At 36.3% G+C, this 26,511-nt stretch overlaps 1 protein-coding gene across 1 annotated transcript; it reads left to right on the forward strand.

The window, feature by feature from the left end:
• Positions 1 to 1,175: 1,175 nt before the first annotated feature.
• Positions 1,176 to 23,497, forward strand: LOC121413051 (decapping and exoribonuclease protein-like). Its single transcript, XM_041605812.1, has 7 exons — positions 1,176 to 1,259; positions 14,362 to 14,636; positions 16,788 to 17,008; positions 18,079 to 18,280; positions 20,611 to 20,752; positions 22,365 to 22,450; positions 23,350 to 23,497. The coding sequence occupies exons 1-7, from the start codon at positions 1,239 to 1,241 to the stop codon at positions 23,495 to 23,497; spliced, it is 1,095 nt and encodes a 364-aa protein (XP_041461746.1). The 5' UTR covers positions 1,176 to 1,238.
• Positions 23,498 to 26,511: the final 3,014 nt, after the last annotated feature.

The following is a 26,511-nucleotide window of genomic DNA, read 5'->3' on the forward strand; positions in this document are numbered from 1 at the left end:
CATTTTGATGTCTTCAGACTCCTCTACAAATCTCGAGAGTATGATGAAAATTACATGGATTTTGAGTGTTTGGGAGCAGAACTACGTAACCATTCCTATTTTAGACATTTTGGACGGTATTATCAGACTTTTACTTGTTTTCGGCGCATTTTGGGCTGTTTCAAGTCAACTCGCAACAGTTTAGACATTGATAGTTTAAAAACGAGCACACGGACCCCATATTTTTAATATTTTAACGCCTTTAGAATATATTCCTCTACAAATTTAGAGATTATGATGAAAATGACATGGTTTTTGAATGTTTGGGAGCGAAATACGGGAACCATTCGCATTTTAGACGGTATTATTAGACTTTTGCACGTTTTCGGCGCACTTTAGGCGATTTTTAAGCCAACTCGTATCACTTTGGACCCCATATGTTTAACTTCCCTACACCTTCGATATGCATTCCTCTACAATTTAGCCGAATTTGAAATGACATGGATTTTGAAAAAAGGTGCAGCTTACAAAATACTTTTTTTAATTTTTGAATAGATTCACGTCTTTGAAGATTTTTTTTTTGCTTTTGCACCATTTTTACCAAATGAGGGCGCTGCTGACTACAAATAGATATAGTTTTACTAATTAAAAGACTTTCTCTTATTTTTTATCTACTAAGTTGCACATTCTGAAAGTTTGATGAGTTATCCACTAAGTAATATAGGCCTAAACTCATTTGGTGAATTCGTGAGGTCTGAGAGAGGCATAATTCTCTTGATTGCGCAACATTTCATATCATTCAAATACGGCGATTTTGAAGTCCCGTAGAAAAAAAGAAGCATATGAACCTATATCATTTTTTGCATTTTCATAATGCATAGATACTAAAGTAACTCTGCAAAATTTGGTGAAAATGCGACTTAATTTAAATGTGGAACGTCATTAATTTTGCTAAAGATAAATCCACGCGCATGCGTACTCTTATTCCGAAGACGCATGAATGAATATTCATATTGGCGCCCGGAACTGCGCGCGTCGGGCCGGGCGAAATCATTTCGCGCCGGCCGCCGGGCAAAGCTTTAACGTGCATATGCCTGCGCGCGCCCATAGTACGTAGTACGCGTATTAAGCTAGCTATGCATAGCCTGCGCGCCTAATTGCACTCTCGATCACTAGGCACTCGTCGGATTTCCCCCCTTATTTATTGTCTTTGCTAGTAGTAGAATAAAACAAGTTTGGATTTGACATTTTGCAATAACATGGCTCAGCCTCAGGTACCGGTAAGTTGATTGCAATTTATATGGTAAATGCCTAATCTCGTTATTCAATTAGTTAAACTGGAGAAAATAAGAAATCAGAAAATTTAGACATAAGTCATAGGCCTAGTTGAGATCTATAACTATACCGGTATAGCCTATATATAGCCTATATAATATAGGCTCTCAGTTTACTCCAACGATGTTGTATACCTACCCAGTTGTTGGGTGTCCGGACAGGTTGTGTATCCGGACAGTCGAATTCTAAACAGCCAATTGAAAAAGTTCACAAATCAAAACTCTCAAATGTTTTAGCATATAATGTTAGACAATATTATAGAGAACAAATATTCATGATGATTAGCTCCAATCAATGCACAGTTTTTGTTTAATCCAAAGACAAAAAAGAAGGCTTCGTTTGTGTTACGTGTCCGGACACCAACCCCCATCCTATTGCCAATTGGTAGTGGTAGTACTGTTCATCGATATTAAAAGTGGAACGTTCATTGCTGCTCTCGTTCAGACAAAATTAGATGCACTACCGGTACTTATGTTGGCAGGATGGGGTGGCAGGGGTATCGTAATCTAACAGACACAGAAGTGTATTTTTCATAACTTTATTGACTGTAATTTGTATTGTTACTTGTTTGACCTACATTAGGCCTAAACAGTAATAACACTACAGTATGTACTATAGGTCTAACGTTAATAAGTTAGACTCTATTTTTAACGTTAAGAGTCGAACACTACAGTTAAGACTTAAGGACAACGATTATGGAATGTTATAATATAAGTTTGGTATAAAATCATGATACAAATTAAAAGAAAGATATTGTATAGGGTCACGTTACGTTAGAGCGAACGAGTGAAGGGGGGGGGGGTAGACTTCAAAGTTCCAAAATTTACATTTAGTTTCATTGGTTTTCAATAAAAAAGAATAGTCATATTTATTGGTCTATGACTATGAGAAATTGTGAATACGGAAAATCTCATTTAAAATTATCAACAACATAGGCCTACCATTTCCAATTCTTTAATTGATCATCTAGATCTATATATAAAATTGGTTTGGTAAATGGCAATAGATAGGATCTAGGATAGTCCCTTGACTTGTCGATCGAGTCAATCATTTATGCAATGCCAATCGGTTGGGAATCCCCGGTCCAAGCCAGCAGGGGAATCCGCAACTTCTGCTCGCGCGAGCGAGTGAAACTTAAGTTTTCTTCAGACGTATATCCTTTTTCGTTGAGTATTTACGTCTCGCCGACATTTAACGTGTCGTTACTATCCGAAAGGCTGATCACTTGATCGAACCAATGTGTAACTTCCCAGTAATGTAGCTTTAGACGCACGCCACAAGTCAACACCAAATTGTTAATATTTGTAATGGCGCTCTAAATTTAGTCTTATTCACAAAGAATGTACGGTATGCAGTCATGATCAGTGCAATGTGGTGAAAAAATGTTTTAGCTGTTAAATTAAAATTTGTAATGGAAAATTACACATTTTCATTCTTAAATAGTTCACACCTATTAACATTTTTTTAAAGACAGAACAATGAGGGCCATTGCATGGATCATACTTTATTTTAGATTATGATTTGAAAAAAAATGGGAATATACAAATGAGCTAGACCACGTGATCAGCATCATCATAATTCAGGCCTACTGGCCGGGGCCCGTTGCAGAAAGAGTTGCAATCAAACGCAGCTCTAACAAGGCAAACGCCAAGCGTTGTCTCGCCTGCATATTGCAGTCATGAAGAGAATGTATGTCAAAACTATGCTATATGACTTCCGAGGCTGTCAGCAGTTTAGGGGGTGAATTGTGGTTCTGTCAGTTTACATATGCAATAATGCTATAGGACTACTTTATCCCAAGGAAATGAGATAACACTAAGAATGCTGTTAATACTATGAAGCTTTAATGATTTCCATGGAAGTAAGGAAATGAATGTTAGTGAAAAAGAATGTAATTCATAATAATGTGAGTGAAAACTTTGACAGCTTTTCTATTGTACCTTTGGCAAATTTGTGTGAATATTATAAATAGTACCAAGAACTATAGGCAATAGCTCATTAAATGAATAACAACAACAGCTTTTAAAGAATTAACAAGTAAAATACAAAATCTGGTTCAAGTATAGAGAGTACTGAGTTCTGAAGTAAAATGTTCATTGACCTTTGACCTTAATCAAATTCAACTCACATTCGAACTTGACCTGCACCTTCAAAAGATGGACCTCTTGTAAGAATTTGGCAATCCTACCTCGAAGCTGTACTAAAGTTATTGGGTGTACAACACAGCACAGTGCCAGTCATGGAAAGTTCATTGACCTTTGACCTCATTCAAATTCGACTCATATTCGAACTTGACCTGTGCCTTCAGGAGATGGACCTCTGGTATGAATTTGGCGATCCCATCTCGAAGCTATAGAAAGTTATTGGGTGTACAACACAGCACAGTGCCAGTCATGGAAAGTTCATTGACCTTTGACCTCATTCAAATTCGACTCATATTCGAACTTGACCTGTGCCTTCAGGAGATGGACCTCTGGTATGAATTTGGTGATCCCACCTCGAAGCTGTAGAAAGTTATTGGGTGTACAACACAGCACAGTGCCAGTCATGGAAAGTTCATTGACCTTTGACCTTTAACCTTATTCAAATTCGACTCATATTCGAATTTGACCTGTGCCTTCAGGAGATGGACCTCTGGTATGAATTTGGCGATCCCATCTCGAAGCTATAGAAAGTTATTGGGTGTACAACACAGCACAGTGCCAGTCATGGAAAGTTCATTGACCTTTGACCTTATTCAAATTCAACTCATATTCGAACTTGACCTGTGCTTTCACGAGATGGACCTCTGGTATGAATTTGGTGATCCCACCTCGAAGCTGTAGAAAGTTATTGGATGTACAGCACAGCACAGTGCCAGTCATGGAAAGTTCATTGACCTTTGACCTCATTCAAATTCGACTCATATTCGAACTTGACCTGTGCCTTCAGGAGATGGACCTCTGGTATGAATTTGGTGATCCCACCTCGAAGCTGTAGAAAGTTATTGGGTGTACAACACAGCACAGTGCCAGTCATGGAAAGTTCATTGACCTTTGACCTTTAACCTTATTCAAATTCGACTCATATTCGAACTTGACCTGTGCCTTCAGGAGATGGACCTCTGGTATGAATTTGGCGATCCCATCTCGAAGCTATAGAAAGTTATTGGGTGTACAACACAGCACAGTGCCAGTCATGGAAAGTTCATTGACCTTTGACCTTATTCAAATTCAACTCATATTCGAACTTGACCTGTGCTTTCACGAGATGGACCTCTGGTATGAATTTGGTGATCCCACCTCGAAGCTGTAGAAAGTTATTGGATGTACAGCACAGCACAGTGCCAGTCATGGAAAGTTCATTGACCTTTGACCTCATTCGAATTCGACTCATATTCGAACTTGACCTGTGCCTTCAGGAGATGGACCTCTGGTATGAATTTGGTGATCCCACCTCGAAGCTGTAGAAAGTTATTGGGTGTACAACATAGCAAAGTGCCAGTCATGGAAAGTTCATTGACCTTTGACCTTATTCAAATTCAACTCATATTCGAACTTGACCTGTGCTTTCACGAGATGGACCTCTGGTATGAATTTGGTGATCCCACCTCGAAGCTGTAGAAAGTTATTGGGTGTACAACACAATTGTTGACGCCGCCGACACCGGAAATAGTGATACCTATGTCTCGTTTCGCTACGCAGGCGAGACAAAAATCACGCGCAACTTGATTTTCAACCAATCAACAGCGCTCATTTTTGACTTGCAATTGATTTTTTGACTTGCCTTTTAAAAACGCAACTCTTTCAGCAACGGGCCCCTGGTCATGTTTGATATTCATCTTCAAACAAGTACTTGAATTAGACCATTTGACTTTACATGGCCGTCACGGGGGGGGGGGGGGGGGGGCGGAAGGTGCATCCCCTCCACCAATTTAATGTGTATGAGTGGGGAGGTAAGAGTGGGAGAAGGTGACCTTTCAATATTAGAATTAGTTTTGTTATAACTATTATTATTCATATCTACCTTAGATTACATATGCAGCTAGTCGCCCTCTTATTTAACATTTTTACGCACAAGTCTATGAGGAATGTTTTACACGCATGACACCTGCCCTGTTTATATAGGTGTCACGCGCTTTAAACATTCCCCATAGACTTGTGCGTTAAAAAATGGCACTTTAAAAATCTTTAAAGTAGACGTGAAATTACGGCGTCGAATGTTTACTATCATTAGATAGGATATATATCTGACATTCCATATCTGACCAGAAAGTGTTTTGTAGCCAGCTCATTTTAAAAATAAATCGCAATATATGAAGATAACTATGATGGGATCAAATTTCTCAACTGAAACAGTAAAAAAAGCCCTGATTCTTCCGCCAGTCAAAAAATAGTTGTCATTGATATATCTTCCCAATTTGGGCAAAGGAAGTTCAGTAGATACCATTTTCAATCATTTTCATACACCTTTGTCAATCAGCAATATCAAATTGAAAAAAAATGAATGGATTGGGTAGAACGAATATCTTTAGTCTTCCTGATGAAATTAGGCTCATGGAACTGATATTTTTTTTACACACCGAGTTACCAATAATGCATATAGCATTTTCATTTATTTGAAAGCAGGATAAAGAGCATTGTATATAGATTAGATGCCTTGCTCACGGGCATAGGTGCCGCGGCCTGGGATCGAACCGCGGACTCTCAGTGTATATCCTGGCGCCTAAGACCACTTGGCCACGGCTCCTCCACGGCAGTCAGGCCCAAAAGGGCCGTGACTGTCGTGTGTTGCTGCCCCCTACGTTCGTTGGTAAATATGTTATATAAATGCCTTCCAAAGGGGTGAATCCACCGAATTCTGTGATGAGCACATATTATAGGTACGATCAGAGCCACTGAGACTTGGAGTCTATATGAGCGCTTAACTGAACTGTCGATTTTACTCGCCGGATTTACCCTGTAAATTATTGTCTTGGCTAGAATAAATCAAGTTTGGATGTGACATTGTTTAATGACATGGCTCAGGTAAGTTGATGGGCAATTTAAATGCCTTTCGTCATTCAATCAGTTTTACTGGAGAAGAAAAGAAGAATTCATAAAAGAAAAGAGGAATTCATACTATATTCAAGGTCTGTGTTACTAGAAGTGTATTTTTCACTAAAGTTACGTCTAATTTATTTGTAAGACATTATATTAGAACAATGATTATGGAAAGTTATAAGTTTGGTATAAAATCATAATAAAAATTAAAGGAAAGATTTTGAATAGGATATAGAGCGAATAAATGAGTGAAGGAGGATAAAAGGAAAATAAAGGCTTCAAGAAGTTACACTTTCAATGTTAAAATTGACACATGACTATGATAAATTGTGAATATGTACGATCTCATTTAAAGTTATCAAAACCATATGGACTTACCATTTCCAATTAATTTAATTCATCATCTAGATCTATATAAAATTGGTATATAAATGCTATATAAATGCCTATTATTATTATCATTATAAAATTGGTATGTTATTACATATGTATTAAATTAAATTACCAATAAGACTCGTTCCTTGTAATTGTATGTGTTGTGGAGTCGATCAAATGGGTTGGGAATTCCTATGGGGAATCCCCAATTTCTGCGCGCGCAAGTGTGTACAATTTCCTTCAGTTTAACCCAAGGAGCGCCGGTCCGCATAGCGGGCCGGCGCCCAGGAGTTCACCGTCTATTCACCCATACTCACGGGACTAGGGTAGATTTTGATCAAAATATCTCACAAAATAGATTTTGAAAACAGAAATTATGCATTTTCCACGATTATCTGGATGAAGGTCTATCGTGTGGCAGTATCCTGACATCGAGGCACAGACTGGAACCTCAAAAAAAAAAAAAGTTCTCTCCTACCCCATTCTCGATCGGCCATTTTGTTATGAATTTTGAAAGAATTAGGAGAGGTATCGCGACAGAACTTTTCGGGATTTGGGGGTTCCAGTCTGTGCCTCGATGCGAGGATACTGCCACACGTTAGACCTTCATCCATATAATCGTGGTAAGTGTTTAATTTCTGTTTTCACAATCTATTTTGCTAGATATTTTTACCATAATCTAGCCTAGTCCCGTGAGTATGGGCAAATACACGATGAGCTTCTGTTACCTTCAGATATGAGTATTTACGTCTACGTCTGGAGCGACATTTAACGTTACCATCCGAAAGCGTAATCACTGGCTCGAACCAATTTGTAACTTCCCAGTAATGTAGCTTCTGTCATGGACGTACGCCACAACACTCAGTTGTTGCGCTGTTGAATTATTTGTAACGGCGCTCTAAATTAAAAAAAAATGTACGGTATGCAGTCATCATCAATGCAATGTAGTGGAAACAAAAAATAATCTTTTAGCTGTTATTAAAAATATATAAGGTAAATTACCCATTTTCATTGTGAAAATTAATGAGGGCCATTGCAGATTATTCTATTTTGTGGTATGGAAAAAATGGGAATATGCAAATGAGGTAGACCACGTGATCAGTGTCGTCAGAATTAGGCCTACTGGTCATAATTGAAATTCAGTTTCAAACAAGAACTTGAATTAGACCATTGACTTTACATGGCCGTCAACGAGGAACATCTCCCGGCCTCCAGACCACTTCTTTTCTTTTTGGAGGGGTGGGAGGGGGGTGGGGAGTTGGGTTGTTGGGGGGTCTTCAAGGGGGCAGGAGAGGGAGAAGGTGACCTGTTAACATTAGAATTAGTTTAGTTATCATTAGACCCTATTATTATTATCATCATCATCATTATTATTATTATTTCCATTGTCCACAACTTGATGTTCTGTTGGTATATTAAACAGCAACCAGACTTCTTCCAGAAATCTAGGGTTATTGTTCTATATTCTATCAAATGGGTCCTCTTCTCATTGTTCACTTCTCTTTCTAATTCAAGACCTTCCGTAGGATATGAGCTGTTCCAAGCAAGCTTGCCTTCTGTATCGTTCCAAAGGACACCTCAACTCCTAGAACAGCCAGAAAGCTTCTGTGTCTTGTTGTCACTGTTCCTAGGGCTCCGATGACTATTGGTACCACCTCCGTCTTCACCTTCCATATCCTTCTCAGCTCCCATGCCAGATCGTTATACTTCTGGATCTTTTCCTCCTCTTTACGCCAAGCTCTGCAGTCTCCCGGAATCGCAATATCTATGATGAGACACTCCTTATCCTTCTTTAAGAGAACGATGTCTGGTCGTCTAGCTTCAATGACCTTGTCTGTCTGGATATTAAAATCCCATAAAATTATTGTATTATTATTGTTGTTATTATTATTATGGTTATTATTATTATTATCTACCTTAGATTACATATGCAGCTAGTCACCCTCTAACTTAACATTTTTACGCACAAGTGTATGAGGAATATTTTACACGCATGACACCTCCCCTGCTTTATATAGGTGTCACGCGCTTTAAACATTCCCCATAGACTTGTGTGTTAAAAAATGGCACTTTAAAAATCCTAAAAATAGACGTGAAATTAGGGCGTCGAATGTTTACTACCATTAGATAGGATATATATCTGACATTCCATATCTGACCAGGAAGTGTATCGTAGCCAGCTCATTTTTAAAAATAAATCGCAATTTATGAAGATAACTATGATGGGATCAAATTTCTCAACTGAAACATTAAAAAAAAGCCCTGATTCTTCTGCCAGTCAAAAATAGTTCCAAAGTCTTTATATATCTTCCCAATTTGGGCAAAGGAAGTTCAGTAGATACCATTTTCAATCATATTCATACACTATTCACATACATTATTCATATCTATCGTGGAGGAGCCGTGGTGTAGTGGTTCTGACTCTCGCCTTGTAAACAGAGGGTCGTGTGTTCGAATCCCACCGCGGTCTGGCGTCCTTTGGCAAGGCGTTAATCCACACTTTGCCACTCTCGACCCAGGTGCTAAATGGGTACCCGGTAGGATGTGAAAGTCATTGTAGCTTGTCCAGTACTGTGTGCGCCTCACAGGCGACTGACTGGAATACTCCCCAGGGAGTGGAGGATGTGCACACATTGTGTGCGGGAATGACTGATTGAATCCGATGACCAGGGTAATAATATATCTGTAAAGCGCTTAGAAACGTCGTTCCGATGGATTAAACGCTATATAAAAGCGGATTATTATTATTATTATCTACCTAAGATCACATATTATAAACAGGTATCACAAAAGCATCGAAGTTCGTACCCAGCGCCGTGATAAAATTATTTTACCATTAGCGTTAGCCTAGATTAACTTAATAATGCAACAACCATGCAAGTGCTATATTAGGGGCTAACTACCCCCCCCCCCTTGCGGTGCAAAAAAAGGAAGGGGGAGGAAAGAAAAATAAGACGAAGAAGAATATGTCATTGAAACAAGGGGAAGGGAATAGGTGGGGGAAAAATTCGGGTCATTATGATAAATTTTTAAAAATGAAGCTTCCGCTTGGCGATCGCATTGCCTTGATCGAGATAAACTGCTCATGATGATTTTAAAACAAGGGGCTTATTGTATTCAATTTTCAAGTCAACATGCAAAAACCAATCTGCTCGCAATTTGAATTTTGATAATTTTGTTTCAACGAGTAGAGGCATCCTTTTCATGATTTTAAAAAAGTTCTAAATACAAAAAATACAGCTCGCGCTACGCGCTTGTATATTGATATGATTAGCGGGATAGGCATACACATACAGTTTCTGAAATGTCACTTAATATTTCTAGGTGAGTATAAGGTCTTTATCAAATATTTTTCTCGGTTTGCAGAAGCGATGCGTACCGTATTCATGATTTAAAGAAAATTACATGTCCCGTTTTGGGGTATAAGTTGTAAAAAAATAAAAATATCTCGCCCATATTCGCGTTCGCATCATTCATAGTGACATTATCCTTGACAAAGTGTTCCTACATAATTATTAAACAATATTAACAAGTCATGTTCCCTTAAAGATCAGTATAATGACAAAATTTCAGCTTACATTACATGTACGCTTCAGACTCGCCTCAATTGTGTGTCTGTATTTAAAACGTGCTTAAAATGTTTTTAGATCGGCATATTGAAAATTATCCATTCATTTCAAGATTAAAAAAGGTCACTTTTGAAAGTCTGAATCTCCGATAATATTAGCCCTCGCTTCACGCTTGTATCAATTGTTTACTGAGATAAAACATACTGTTCTTTATAAAAAAAAAAAAAAAAAAACATACTTAACTGTCACGTTTTCAAGTAGGAATATAAAAATATTAACTCGCATGAAATGTTTCATTATATATCCGTGCCAGATTACAAAATGTGCTTAGAATGGTCCGTTTCAGTTCTAAATCGACAACATGAATTCAGCTCGCGCTTTGTGAGGCACCGTTTGTACCAAAATTATATAGAACAATTATTTGTTATATAATCGTTATTTAACAAATAATATCAATTATATATATATAATTAATAATTTATTTATAAATAATTACTATTAAATAATTTTACAAGTTTCATTATTTATATATAATTACAAGCCACGCTTCATTATTTATAAATAATAGCAATTCAACCCTCCACTATTTATAAATAATTATTATTTGTTTTCAATTATTTATAAATAATGATTATTTGTTTTTCATTATTTATAAATAATGATTATTTGTTTTCAGTATTTATAAATAATGATTATTTGTTTTTCATTATTTATAAATAATGAAGCAGACGTTTCCATTATTTAACAAATAATCATTATTTATAAATAATGGGGAAACTCCACAAATTATTTATAAATAATGAAGTAGACGTTTCCATTATTTAACAAATAATCATTTGTAAATAATGAGGTAGACGTTTCCATTATTTAACAAATAATCATTATTTTTAAATAATGGGGAAACTCCACAAATTATTTATAAATAATGAAGTAGACGTTTCCATTATTTAACAAATAATCATTATTTATAAATAACAGCAATTCAACCCTCCATTATTTATAAATAATTATCATTTGTTTTCATTTATTTATAAATAATGATTATTTGTTTTTCATTATTGATAAAAATGATTATTTGTTTTTCATTATTTATAAATAATGGGGAAACTCCACAACTTATTTATAAATAAAGAAATGTGCACTGGCATTGTTTAATAAATAATTATTATTTATAAATAATAGAAAACTTTACAAACTTATTTATAAATAATGGAAAAACTAATTGCAATTATTTATAAATAATGAAGTATGTAGTGTCATTGTTTATAAATAATGAAAAACAAATAATCATTATTTATAAATAATGAAAAACAAATAATCATTATTTATAAATAATTGAAAACAAATAATAATTATTTATAAATTGTGGAGGGTTAAATTGCTATTATTTTATAAATAATGAAGCGTGGCTTGTAATTATATAGAAATAATGAAACTTGTAAAATTATATAATATGAAAAAAATGTTAATTATATATATAGAATTGATATTATTTGTTAAATAATGATTATATAACAAATAATGGTTCTATATAATGTTGGTACAAACGGCGCCTCATAGCGCTTTGTGCTCGTTTGCTTTATTATTATTTTTATTAGGCCTAGAAAGTGGCTAAAGTGTTTTCAGGTCAGAATAGCAAATATTTTGTGCTCGCGCTTCGCACTCGCAATACGTTTTTAGTTATAATTATCTTGTTCATGTTTCCATAAATTGTTAAGAGAGTTAGAGTGTCATGTTTTCGGGTCTGATTATCCAAAAAAAATTCTTCCTTCGGCCATTCATGACCGCAATTTTTGACCGCAATTTTAAAAAGTTTGTCCAAATCATTATGTCGGTGACGGATTTCAAGAAACTCTCTATACTTTGTGAGGTACGCTGTTGTTTTATTAAAGAAAAATGTACCCCAATCCCAGTGGCGTACCGTGGGTCATAGCATTGGGGGCGGGCACCAACAAAAAAATTCGAGTCACTTAGGGAGCGCGCGAAGCGCGTCCTGTTGCCAGGTATACTGACCTAATAGAAACATTTTAAGGACATGCAGTGCCATTAAACAGATATGTATTTCACTTATTAGATAATACGAGCGCGAAGCGCGAGTTGAAAATTTTTTATATTCAGACCTAAAAAAGGACATTATAAGCGAATTTTCTTGTAATTATGATCTGTCTCGCTAAACAAACAATGCGAGCGCGAAGCGCGAGCTGAAATTTTTTATTATATTGACCCAAACAGGGACATTTTAATGACTATATTTTAGGAATCCGTTCAGAGCAAATTATAAGCAAATTTTTTGTAGTCATGATCTGTCTCGCTAAACAAACATAGCGAGCGCGAAGTGCGAGCTGAAATTTTTTATTATATTGACCCAAACAGGGACATTTAAAGGACTATATTTTAGGAATCCGTTCAGAGGAAATTATAAGCAAATTTTTTGTAATCATGATCTGTCTCGCTAAACAAACATAGCGAGCACAAAGTGCGAGCTGAAATTTTTTATTATATTGACCCAAACAGGGACATTTTAAGGACTATATTTTAGGAATCCGTTTAGAGTATAAATATCTCAGCATAGTCATCTAATGCTAGTGCCATCCTTTGCTGATTTTGTTAGAATTACATTTAAACACATGAAGCACTTTTTTAATCATTGTAATCGTGATTATCATACGCGTCTCACTAATGGTGGTGATTTTTTTACCTGATTGCTAAGAAAGCATGAATGCTTGTAAGCAAGCAACCAGAGGACCTACGGCTTAAGGTCCTTTACGAAGGACGTGGTACTGAGGATTAATGCCTTACCAAAGGGCACTAGCGCAATACGAATCCCCGCTCTACCGACTGAGCTATCGCGCCTCCTATATATGCACTATAGAGATGAAGTGCTAATTTAGCATTTACAGTGTTTGTATAGTGACTGCACTACGAGTGCTGATTTTCTAGTTCAAATTTAAACTAGAAAATCAACACTCGTAGTGCAGGCACTATACAAGCACCTGAAGTGCTTAATTAGCACTTCATTTTTTTACAGTGTAAATATAATATACTGCGTGCGCGAAGCGCGAGCTGAAATTTTTTTGAAATTCACACCTGAAGAGGGGCATTCTAAGGCTTGTAGGAATTTACTAAGACCTTACGTATATCACTAACCAAATGATGCGAGCGCGAAACACAAGCTGAAAATTCAGATCAGAAAAATTGACATTTTAAGGACGGATTTTAGGAATTCATGAAGAGCAGGCATCTCACAATTCAACTAATGCGAACGTTAACACGGACAGGAAATGTTTTATATTAAGACCTTAAACTAGGACAATCACCTTAAGTAGTCATGAAAAAGAAGCAAATGTCACTACAAAAAAAATAATAACTCGAACTGCGAGGAAATATATTTGGTGTATATTGATTTGAAAACGGGATGTTTTAGTACAACAGGATCAAAATAAACAGTCTATGCGAGCACCAGGAATAATGAAGACATCGGCCCTGAGCAAATAATGTTTCATAACGTTATGAAAAAATGCTTATGTATTATAACATAACATTTTGATGAAAAATAATTTCTTCTTTCCCCACTACGTTTCTCTTCCTTCCTCGTTTTCTTCTTTTCCCCGTTTTTTTTTTTTTGGGGGGGGGAGCACGTGCCCCCCCCCCCCGTAGTTAGGCCACTGCGGGCCAATCCCAACAACGAAAACAAGCATGTAAAACTATATTATTAAATGTTCATTTCGCATAGTGATCATGGTCCAAATCTATATGTATATAGTCCCCCGCTAATGTCTCATTAAATTTTTTTACGATATCATTCATCGCAAAGATTTATGGAAATACAATTCTTTGGAATATCATGTTTTCGTAGAAAGACGAGACTGAAGGGAGTTTATAAACGAATTAATTGATTAACAAAACAAAGAAAATGATAAATAAAAGGATGGAATAGATAATGATTCTGTTTTCCAAAATGTAGGCCCACTCATACTTTGAATATCAGTCCACCATTTCGAAACTTCGTCTGAATTCGTTATTTTAGTGACGGATTTTAAGAGCTTTCCTATTTTATTTATATTATTTTTTCTTTGCAACAGTCAAGACAACAAGATGGCCGCATCCGCGACCGCAGAGTTTTGGGAACCTTCTCTACTGACGAAAACCGCAGATACCGCAACGATGACCGCAACCGACGATTCTTTGTCGAACCGGACAACCCAGTGGACTTTGACTACGCAAGAGGGTTCGGTGACTACGTGGATATGGGGGACGATGAGGGCGACACAACCTCGCTGGACAATGTTTTATCCTGGATTCGTGATCATAAGATACTTTTAAAAGAAGATGGAATACTCGATTCAAAGAGATCAAGGTGAGAGTCTCAGACACGTCTTTTATGGACCGTATGCATATTATGTCGTCATAATATCATAGCGCCCTCCCTTAGAGGGTATAGGAATACATGTAAAAGGGGTGGTCAGAGTTTTCCATGCTAGGCAATTATTTCAGCTTCTCAGATGACTGTGCGATGACAAAAGGTTTATTAGTAAGCAGGGGTCCCCAAAACGGATTTGAGAGTTGCGAGCTGGGGCTAAACATACATGAAATCACACTTTGATGGTCATTTTCATGTAACTAGTTTAGATTTAGATTATTTTTTTTCCGTTCAACAAAAATTTTCAAAATATAATCAATAAATAACACGTAACAATACATATTCAATATAATACAGACAGTTCAATTACATTTCATAACAAATATTGAAGATGAGTTTCTATTATTTTATGTATAAGAGGAATGCGGAAATAAACGGAGGGACTTGCCAAGAAAAGCAAAGCTTGTATAGAAGGCAAGTCCCTAAACTTAGTTTCAATACTAATTAGCAAACTATTTACAAAAATGGAGACAATATATAAAATATATAAACATATAAGATATATAAAATCAAATTAGCTGGAATTCGTCTTATGCCACAGAAAATCCTCAACGAGTTAAAGAATTATTTGTTGTACGAAAAAGCTATTTCATGTGAAAATATGCATCTTTTTTTAAAAGTGTTGGTCAAATTTTATTAATCTTTTCGACTAATGTCGAAAAGATTTTCAACGGTTTGCGAGATACAATTTTGCATCTTTATCTCTCGTTCTCTACATAAATTAAAGCTATGTTTTTTGCTTTTGGTACCGTAAATTTATGATTCATTTTATAATAAGACTGTATTATCAGCTTTTGTTGTAATACTGTTAAACACTTACTATCTGATTATTTTTGTACATTGACTGAAAACAAATGTAAACTGAAGCCATATTAATTGTGAAAGCAGATGTACATGTAAACTGATTGTTTATTGAATAAAACACCCTACTGTGGGTGAAAAAGAAATTGGAAAAAAAAATGGAGACAAATACTAAAGACGGGCTTAAAACAAGTTATCTACAAAATATCAAAATAAAGCGATTTAGCGATAAAAATCATAATGATATTAAATTTAACAAAAATAGTTACAAAATTATAATAGGGAAGAAAAAAGAGGCAAAGAAAAGAAAGAATGAGAGAAGGGGAAGGGAAGTTCAAATAAAAACTGAAAAAGAAGAGAACATGGCTGCTGCTCAGGTCGTAATGCATGTTGTAGTGTCATTTCTTAGAATAAGTAATATTGGACAATTATTGATTGGTAGTTAATAAAGGTTAGGTTATTTTATAGTTTTAGTTGTGTATAAGCTTGACTTGTTGAATTGGAGTATTGACAAATTAGCATCTTTTTAAGTTTGAGTTTAAAAGTGTTAAGGCGTGGAAATTATTAAATGTCATTGGGCAGGGAATTCCAATAAACTGGTCCAAAAAGACAAAAGTTATACATGTTAGATGATTACTGAAATATATGAGGGGCTGCACCCCACACTGGGGCCACTGTAATAATAATACTATTCCGATGATCAGCATTGTTATTGCTATCACGGTCATTTTTCAGATAATGTCTACTTAAACATTTTCATCGTCGTTACCCTTCATAATTATTATTATCGTTATTACTGCCATTCTATTATTTTACTGTGATCGTTGTCGTCTCATGTGGAGGTGCCGTGGCCGAGTGGTCTAAGGCACCTGGGTATACATGGAAAGTCCGGAGTTCGATCCCCTGCCGCGGCACCTATGCCCGTGAGCAAGGCATTTAATCTACAATGCTCTTTTATCCTGCTTTCAAATATGTGGAAATGCTATATGCATTATTGGTAGCTAGGTGTGCACTTGTTAACGTCAGTTACTATGATGTCATGGCGGCCTGGTTCTAAACAATTTCTCAGAGGAGAAAATGGCTTCTATCGGAATTAGCCTGCGACCTCAGAATGATGGTAATTTCTGCAAAAATACAAATGTGTATTGACAATCGTCAGCTGCGATTCTGTTTAGCCTAGAACCAGCCGGTTCGTTGTCATGACAGTGACGTTACACTTCGGCACTCTAATAGTAAATATAGTTTGCTACTTTTTTGTCGCCACCTCTTTTTCCATTATTCAATCAGGTTGAACATGGACTTCGTCGGCCGGCGAGGAACTTTCAAAGAACTCTTGTCAGCTGGAGGCACCATGGACGCTGATATCGAACTGTTTGTGACCCTCTACAGGGGGACCTACTACCTCTCGCAATTCTGGACTCCTGAGGATAAAAGTAGGCAACCATTAACCAGAAAACAACAGATGATAGCGGCCTCTTCCAAACTGTTTCTTCAATTCGTTACAAGTAGTAAGTAAATGAATGAAATAATAAACAGATTTATAAATTTATTTTTACAGGATTTTCAAAGCGCTAAAGAAAGAACACATACATATACAAGACATCTCAGTAAAAGAACAACAAATAAATTGAAAGTAAAAACGTGATAATTGATTATATTGAATACAAATAATCGGTAAATATACAATTTAAATACAACGGGTTGGTGATAATAATGTGAGTAGGTCCGTTTTCAAAAAACCCAATATTCAGAACATAATCCATCTTATAAAACATCTAATCAAAATATGATGATCAATGCAAAATAATTGAGGAGTATAATTCTCCCACGTGTTCAGGGAGGAAAGAAACTTCATTTCCCATGATAATGACGAGAAAATAAAAATATTTCATATTTCATATAATGAAATACAAAAAAAATAGTGAATGAGTGATGTCAACAGTTCCCTCATTTGTATACCGACCGAGATGTGCATATAACTGTTTTGTGAAATGAAGCGGAACTTTAAAATGTCATAACTTTCTTATTTTACAACCGATTTTGATGAAATTTTCAGTGTTATGCTTGTTAAAGTTTTCAATTTTTATTCAAATCAAGTTTTTGTTGGAGTGGACTTGTCCTTTTATAATTTTATTATTTGGTTATTCTGAGACTGAAATCAGGAAATATGAATTACAATTTACATGTATTTACATGTATGACACTGATCTTCACGGAGCTATTTCGTGCCTCCAGCACGCACTGTCTGCAAGAACTCCGGTGCTGATTTAACATCAGACCGGAATTATATATGTATATGTCCACATCAGAGAAGTATTGAAACAACACCAGTTTGGAATCAAATCGATGCTGTTTTAATATTAATTGGTGTTGTCTGGTGTTAGACCAAAAGGAAGCTGGGGTTGTTTAACACTTCTCTGGTGTGGACATATATAGATTCCGGGCCGGTGTTAAATCAACATCAGAGTTTTTGCAGTGCATGGTGTAAGCTCATGATTATACCATCATGTTTCAAGAAATTGTCAGTACCAGTACCTATTGCAATTTTGTAACTGAAATCATTGTTCTCACTAATCAGAGGAGGGATGCGAAGCGGGTTCTTATGCCCCACTGAACGACAATGCATCCTATTACGCTATGATGAGCGCCCTCTGCGGTAAACATCGGATGCTGTTCAGCTCTGAGGTTCAGGCAGAAGGGAAAGATGAACTCAAAAGGCTCAAAACTTCTCCAAGTAATTACCTCAACATACGCACTAATGGCCAGGCTTTCTTAAACCCGTAAGACAATTTTGACAATTCACTTCCTATTCCTCTCCCACCCCCCCCCCCGGGCCCTTATATATCTGCCTCTTTCTCACTCTGTAACTCAATTACACTGAACATATTCATACGCAGCATTAGGGCCAGGGAGCAGCCCCCCCCCAAAAAAAAATGAATAAATAAATAAATAATAATAATATAATAAATTGGAAACTTGCACTTTTGGCTCGCCTGTATAGTTTTTCCGGCGTCGCCGTCAACATTGAAATCTTAACTAAGGTTACTTTTTTGAACGTCATCATAAGACAGAAATTAGTATATGGACCGAGTTCATGAAACTAGGACATAGGGGTAATTAAGTATCGTTGATCAGTATCTTGCATAAGTTTTATATGTCCAAGGTCAAAAGTCATCGAAGATCAATGAACATTGCCCTGTTTTGAGTATCAACATTGAAAGGTAAAGGTTTGAGATATCATCATAACTTTGAACATATGTTTAGTCAATGAAACTTTGGACAAAAAAGTAATTACCGATCGTCTTGAATGAGTTTAGGTCACATGATTAAGGTCAAAGATCATTGAGGACCAACGAACTTTTAACACGTTGGGTGTTTTTTAGTCTCATAACTTTAAAAATAAATGGATCTGTTGCATGAAACTTGGATTTCACGGTCAAATGACATTAAGGGTCAATGGACTTTGTATTTTATTATCATATGAATGGTATTTTGCGAATAGTTATTCTTAGTCATTAGTTGTTTACAAATTCAGCAGTACTACTGTTTTATGGAACCGCGTAATGCAGGCGAGACTGCCAGATGCGTTCCACGTTTTTTTTTTAATATTCACCAATAAATGAAAATAATCCCTCAAATTTGCTTTAGAGAATGCAAAAGCGTCCCGAAGACAAGTTCGGTTGCTTCATTCCCTCTCTTCGCCTCCTCGCTTTCAAGTTTCTTTAGACAATTGTCATGATGGTTAGTCGTTTGCATTTTAGTGCCCGAAAGTCCACACACACAGCTTCAACACAGGGAACAGTTGTTTCACGAGCGTAATATTGCAAAAATCCGAGTATATCTTTATAAATATCTGTTTGTTTCTGTTTGTGGTAACTCCCGTAGGAAATCGGCAGGACAGCATTTTTTGCTGGTAAACGCCAAGCTGGCATATAACCAATTACCTATGAAACGTTTTACGTCTTGGTTAATCAGTCATAGTGGCTGACGTTATAGACGACAAATATCACTCTCGGGCCTTTTTATCAAAGTGGATACATTGGCAGAGTTGGGATTCGAACTCACAACCTTGCGATTATGAGTCCAATGCTCTAACCACTGGACCACTGGATAATCTCACACCAGATCGATAATAGTGTGAAAATATTATCCAATTCCATTAATTTGATGTAAATATTATTACAATTAATTCACTATTTACATCTCGCTTTTCATTTGAAATTGTCCATGTTTACAGCTCTTGATATGGCAAACGGTCCAAAACCACCCATGTTTTCGAGATATTGGCATCTTTGTTTTCCCACTGAAATATCCGTAAGGGTCAAAAAGGTCGAGATTGATTGTTATCTCAATGCTACATGTTGGTGTATAATACTTCATGACTGGTATAATGGTTACATCTCATTTTTCTCCCAAACTTTGAGATCGAGCAGACAGAACATGGCATATTTCGATGTACAACGTCACGTGACTAACGTATGATAGTATCCGTTCCTAGATCCTTTTCATTTGGAACAATTAATATAATCCAAACAAAATTAACTAACACATTTAATGTCGAAAGTAACAATGTTCATGTACTATTCAGCTTTGTCTACTGATATTTATAATATAGCTACAGTTTGAGAGGGCAAATATTTATTAGTATCGAGTCCGGAATCGATTTTGATTTGCAATAGGGTCTGCGTACATGTAATATAAACTAGCAGGCTGTATCGTCTTCTACGTAAACCAAATGAGCGAACATGAACGAAACTAACCATTATGATGCAAGCTAGCCCCCCCCCCCCCCCCCCCCCGGAACCAAAAATTCAGTGCATGGCCGTGACTATGAAGATGTTTTTAAAAAGCAACCAAAGAGAGCGAGACAAATTTTTAAACCTTTTTTGATATACAAATCTGATTTGTGATGGATTTTGACATTTTTATTTTCTTTTTTATAAGGTGACATTTCACCCTCTTCATTCTGGTTTTAATTTCTTTCCTCTTTTTTAGATCTTAGTGATGATTTCTTTTCGGGGGGGGGGGCATGAACCCAAGTTCACCCCCTCATTTCTACTTCGGTGACTATAGAAGTATTCTGGTTTAATCTTTACTTTTCACTTTACAGGAAGAAGGCATTAAAGTGGTGGGCCCCTAACGCCCTCTCTGGCATTCCGAAAATAGTATGTGGATTGCGGGACGACAGACGTAAGCTTGTCCGTTCCATTGAATATATTCACACCGACCGTATACCGGAGCAATATGCCAAGGTAGGCAGATGTTGGCCCAAAGGGTAGGGGCACAGGGGAAACCCCTTACCAGTGACAGTTGTATCCGGGGGGGGGGGCAGTCAAATATATTCCTGTACACATGCGCGACCAGAAAAAAAAGCGTTGAAAGGGGTGGTTTTTTTTCAGTTTTGGATGCGGGCCGCGCGTGCACTCGTTAAGCAGATTAAGGGTATAAAAAAACACATTTTCTAGAAAAAGGTTTGGTTTGAAAGACTGGTCAATGGTCAATCGCAGGGTCAAAGTCGAACTGTTTAGGGTGTGTTTTTTCCCCCCAAGCATTTTCTCCAAGGTCATATTCTGGCGACAACTTGTCTAGGTACCAAATTGCGTAAATAAGCCCGCAAAAAAAATGTTTAGGGGGTTATTTTGCACACCGAGAAAAAAGTCGTTTAGGGCGTGTTTTCGAAATAATGAGGTCACGCATGTGTACAGTAATCTATTTGACTGCCCCCTCCCCCGGAGTTGTGTTCAAATAATTTTTATTTGTCATCCAAGTAAATGTTGATATCAATTCCTGTTTGCTTGTCCTTTGATTGCCAAATATTCTTGATAATCAAAATCCTGTCGCTGGAAAAAGGGTAGTTGCCAGAAATCATCTAGAATTTTAATTTTACAGGGAGAGAAACGATGCATCACGGGAAAATTGAAATTTAGGTCTTCGAGACCCTCATATAAAAACCTTTTTTTTTTTTTTTTTTTTTTATTATATTTTTATTGGAGAATCAAATCAGTACTTTTGACAAGTATGTTGAACGGCAACTGTTCATGCCGTTGCGATAGATATTATATTTTTATCCAACAAAATAATGATCGGCAAGAATAGCACATGAATGTCAATTGAATGCCAAACATTTTCCTCAGAAAAAAAAGAGCAAGAGAGCGGAAACAGGTATGGTGTTTTGGCTAGGTGGATAATGATAAAATTTTGGTGAAATTAAATCTGATTAAATTAGGTCTCCGGAATCTGATCCCGCTAGGGTTCGGGGTTCATATATTTCACCGCAGCATTCACATAACTTGACAATGCATATGTCTACATTGGCCACTCTCCACCCAGGTGTTCCATAAAGCTTTTTGTATGTTAAGAACGACTTTAATAACAACTGGTGAACCTTTCTTCACAAATGTTCATTTTCAGTGATGAATATCATTTACCATATGAAAGGATCACTAGTCACTCTTAACATGAACAGCTATATGAAAAGACTCCTGATAGGAATGAATTTCTTGAATACTCTCATTCTGTTGGTCGTGTTTTTTTTTTTTTTGGGGGGGGGGAGGGAGAATAGACCGCCAAGCCTCCCATCTTTACGCCTGTGTTTGCCCATGTAAGACATTAGAAAGATATTAAATCTAATGTCTGAGCAAGTTTCTCCGTGAAGATGACCTCTCGGTCTTTCTAAATAATCGCTTGGAAAATACCAATATAGGGAGTTTTAATCGAAGTAGGAACAGATCAATTTGTTTAGAATCACAGTAGCTAGGTCGGACATCTTTATTCGAAGCAAAATAGTTATATATAATACATGTAGATATTGATTGTCCTTTATAAATCAATGTAGTTACAAATCTCATTTGCCCATTTCCTTAGAATGAGTGGGCACCAGATGCTTGCATGGAAACAATGGATTCATTGCTTTCTCAGATCAAGGATATGGTACAAGATGACGACATGTGGTAATTATCACGTATGACGTACATTGCTAAGTCCAACGAACGTAGAAGGCGTTATCACTACGGAAAACAAAGTGGAAAGAGCTACAGTTCAAAAAGTACTCCAAACGGTTAAACAATATAGCCGCACAAAGTTTCATAGATTTTATTATTTTTTTTTAATTTTTTTTATTCTTTTTTTGCGTGTGCATACTTTTCATTTTGCCTGACTTTTGTGGGTGCGGCATCGCACAACGAGCTTCATCCAACTTATGAATATCGATGCCTTAGCAACACTAAACAGTATTAACGCCCTCTGCGTTTGTTAAAGACGAAGGGAAAATCACTAAAATTTCAGAATATTCAGCAAGCTTTATTTGTGTTAATCTTGTGTCATGACCCACTCAAAAGTTCCAATCAAGGTCCGTGCCTGCAGAAGAAGGGATACCAGAAAGAGAGAGAGAAACCATAATTTTTGTTGTTGTGGTAGAGAGAAACCATAATTTTTGTTGTTGTGGTAATATTACCACAACAACAAAAATTATGGTTTCTCTCTCTCTTTCTGATATCCCTTCTTCTGCAGGCACGGACCTTGATTGGAACTTTTGAGTGGGTCATGACACAAGATTAACACAAATAAAGCTTGCTGAATATTCTGAAATTTTAGCACACTGAATCAGAGGGACCTGCATGTATATTTTTCACAATTTATTGCTTGGGAATTTATAGGGTACGTCTTTCCCTTGGTGAAGGGTTTGCACAGCAAATAGGGAGCCACTTGTCAGTAACCTTATTTAGAAGATGCAAATTGAGGTCTAGTCTGACTTTACAATATCATCATAAGCGCCATATATATATTTTTTTTTTTTTTTGGGGGGCCTGTTTTAATTTCATACCGTATTTCCCTCTTCATTTGTTCTTAGTTCTGTGTATCACCTGGCATTGGAGCGGGTTGAAGGGGGTCGTCGTTCATACCATCAAAGACCAAGCCGCCGGTTCGTCTCCCATGGCAAACGAACAGATGATTGCACGCTAATCAAAGAAGAACTCATTAACGCCATATTCGAGTAGATCTGATTCAACCACAGAACCTTGGACACAACACCTCTAAATCAGGAAGAGGCCATCAGTATGCGCACTCCCCACAGAGATGCGATCTCACGTCCACGTAAGGTAGGGGGGAGGGGATATTCAAGGGGCTATGTTCGGACAATACAAAAAAAATGTCCAAAAAATAGTTAATATAGGGGTTCTCTTAGTATTTTTCAGAACATTTTCCGAACAATCCTAGGTTTATAGAACCTATAGCAGTTGTCTTTGCAAATTTTAATTTCAAATGCCTTTGATAATGGTTATGTTTTGCTGGCTTACATGTACATGAATAGCACATGATCAAGATGATGGTGGTAGTTTTGACGGCTTTCCTTCCAGTAGATCGAAAACGATGTAATACATTGCTATCTTTCGAATATCTCTAAGAATCGAGACAAACCAACATGTCCTGTAAGTATAAGACTTGGTTTTGATATGATAAAAAAATGTTACACATTTTCCCACTAGTTATTCTACTTATTCAAATATTATACAATGACTTTCATGCGCCAATTTTTGAGGCATTTTTTTTAAATTGTGACTGGAAGATATTAAAAAAAAGACAGCATGTGTTGTTGAAGTTGGTTCGAGTGCAAAAAGGTCACATAATTTTATGTAAACTACAGTAAACATCAATAAAAAGTTTTAAGTTTTAAAATATACAACATGGTGATAATTTATATTTTGCGGTTTTGGTCTCATCTTTCACATGAAAGTAAATATTTTTGACAGATTGTTACACTTGAGAGAACACTGTCCATTTTTGTAAAGCTTGCAGACATCGGTTTGCGCAAAAATGCAGCCATTTTGACGCTGTGTCAAGGAAAAGGGGCGAAAACAAACTGACCGTGTGGTACATTTCTCATATTTTCTTTATATTTTTAGCGAATTGAAATAAAACAGAATTAACATTTTAACCCGATGTAAGCACAAAACAGCTTTACTCCTTGTTTGTGCAAGCTGGACTTGAGGACGCAACTGGATGTACATGTACACAAAAGTTTATTTCAGACATCTCCAGCATTCTTTCACTAAGTGTAAACTTTTTTAATACACACTGTAGAAGCACACTCAGGACTGATTTCAAGTTATGGTACGACATAATCCGTTTTCTTGGATCACCTGTTTGCATTTGTAATATACTTCTTTATTCAATTTTCACTGGTGGGATTCAATTCTTTTATTTCATTTCCATTCAAAACATAATACAAAGTAATATAAAACAATATAAATCAAATACAATTTTACAGAAGGGCATTCTTACTTCGTAAAAAAAAAACACAGTATAATATAGAGCATAAATGGATATGGAAATGAGGGGGATCCACTAAAAAGCAAAGCTTGTAAAATTGTGGATCCCCCTTGGAAAAGAAGAAATTATAGTCGACTTACTATATGCGTACATGCATGTATTACAGGAAAGAAAAAGAGAAAAAGAAATCATATTGACGGAAACATAAAACTGAACAAATGCAAAGCTTTTCACACAAAGAGGTCTTCGTTGTAAAGGATATGTTGCGCAAGACAGGAAAAAACAGAGAGAGGGGATGACAAGACGTAGAAGACAAGACAAAACAAGAGACAGGACAGTACAAGACAACTAGTTTTTAAAAAGGAGTAAAACTAAGAATGGGAAAGGGCTGACCATGAACCAGCTTGATCTGGTGAAATAACAAAGGACTGGACAATATAGATGAAAAAAGATAAAATAAAAGTGAAAAATGTAAGGATTATAATCAAGATAATGAAGTGTTAGTTCCGTTGAGAAGAATTATAGGAATTAAGCAGGATACGTTTGAGTTTACGTTTGAATGAATTCAAGGAGACACTGTCTTTAACATTATTAGCGAGTGAGTTCCAGAATTTAGGACCGTTGAATAAGAATGTATTTTTGGCCAGTAAAGTTCTGTAAAGTGGGATGTGAAGTTCGTCAGAGTGTCTCATGGGGTAGTTATGATAAAATTGATTTTTTGGGAACATGGCATCAAAAATATGGGGAAGTGCATTATTATTATAACTATACATGAAGTGCCCTAACTGTAGTAAATACAGGTCTTTGACTTTCAACAGTTTACTTTCTAGAAAAAGTGGGTCCGTATGAGAACGGAAACATGTACTATGAATAATACGAAGTGCTTTCTTTTGCAAAAGCAACAATTTATCTAATAAATATTGATGGGTATCACCCCAAATAAGAATCCCATAGTTCAAATAAGGCAAGATTAAGGATGAGTAGAGCATGATTAATGATGTGGAGGGAATGCAAAATTTTAGCCTATTAATAATACCAATATTTCGTGAAATTATTTTGGATATATTTTCAATATGATTTTTCCAAGAAAGTTTATTGTCAACTGTTATTCCAAGAAATTTGGTGTAAGGTACCATTTCTAATGGGGTATTATCAAATATAATGTTCATCGGTAACTTGTCTATGGAATTACTAAATAACATGTATTTTGTTTTGTTAAGGTTCAAAGATAACCGATTGGCTCTTATCCACTCAGTAACATTATTAAGTTCAGAATTAATAACATCAACTAAAGTTTGTGGATTCTGATGAGAAAAAAATAAGGTCGAATCATCTGCAAACAAGATAAGGGATAATATTTTGGATGATCTACAGAAATCATTTATATAAATTGTGAAAAGAAGTGGGCCCAATAAGCTACCCTGGGGGACTCCACAGTTAACATATTTCAAATTGGAGTTATGATCTTTAACAAACACGTATTGTTGTCTGTTAAGTAGGTAGCTCCTGAACCACTCCAAGGCCTTCCCTCGCACACCATAGTGAGATATTTTTTTAAGTAGGATTTCATGATTAATGGTATCGAAGGCCTTGGAGTAGTCCAGGAAAATACCCACAAGGTGACTAGATTTGTCTAGAGCATTGACTACTTTGTTGACAAAATTCATCAGGGCATGAGTGGTGTTGTGCTTGTCGCGAAACCCAAATTGAACATCAGATAAAATATTATGCATTGACAAAA

The sequence above is a fragment of the Lytechinus variegatus genome, chromosome 4, assembly GCF_018143015.1.
Source record: "Lytechinus variegatus isolate NC3 chromosome 4, Lvar_3.0, whole genome shotgun sequence".
In the NCBI taxonomy this organism is placed as follows: domain Eukaryota; kingdom Metazoa; phylum Echinodermata; class Echinoidea; order Temnopleuroida; family Toxopneustidae; genus Lytechinus; species Lytechinus variegatus.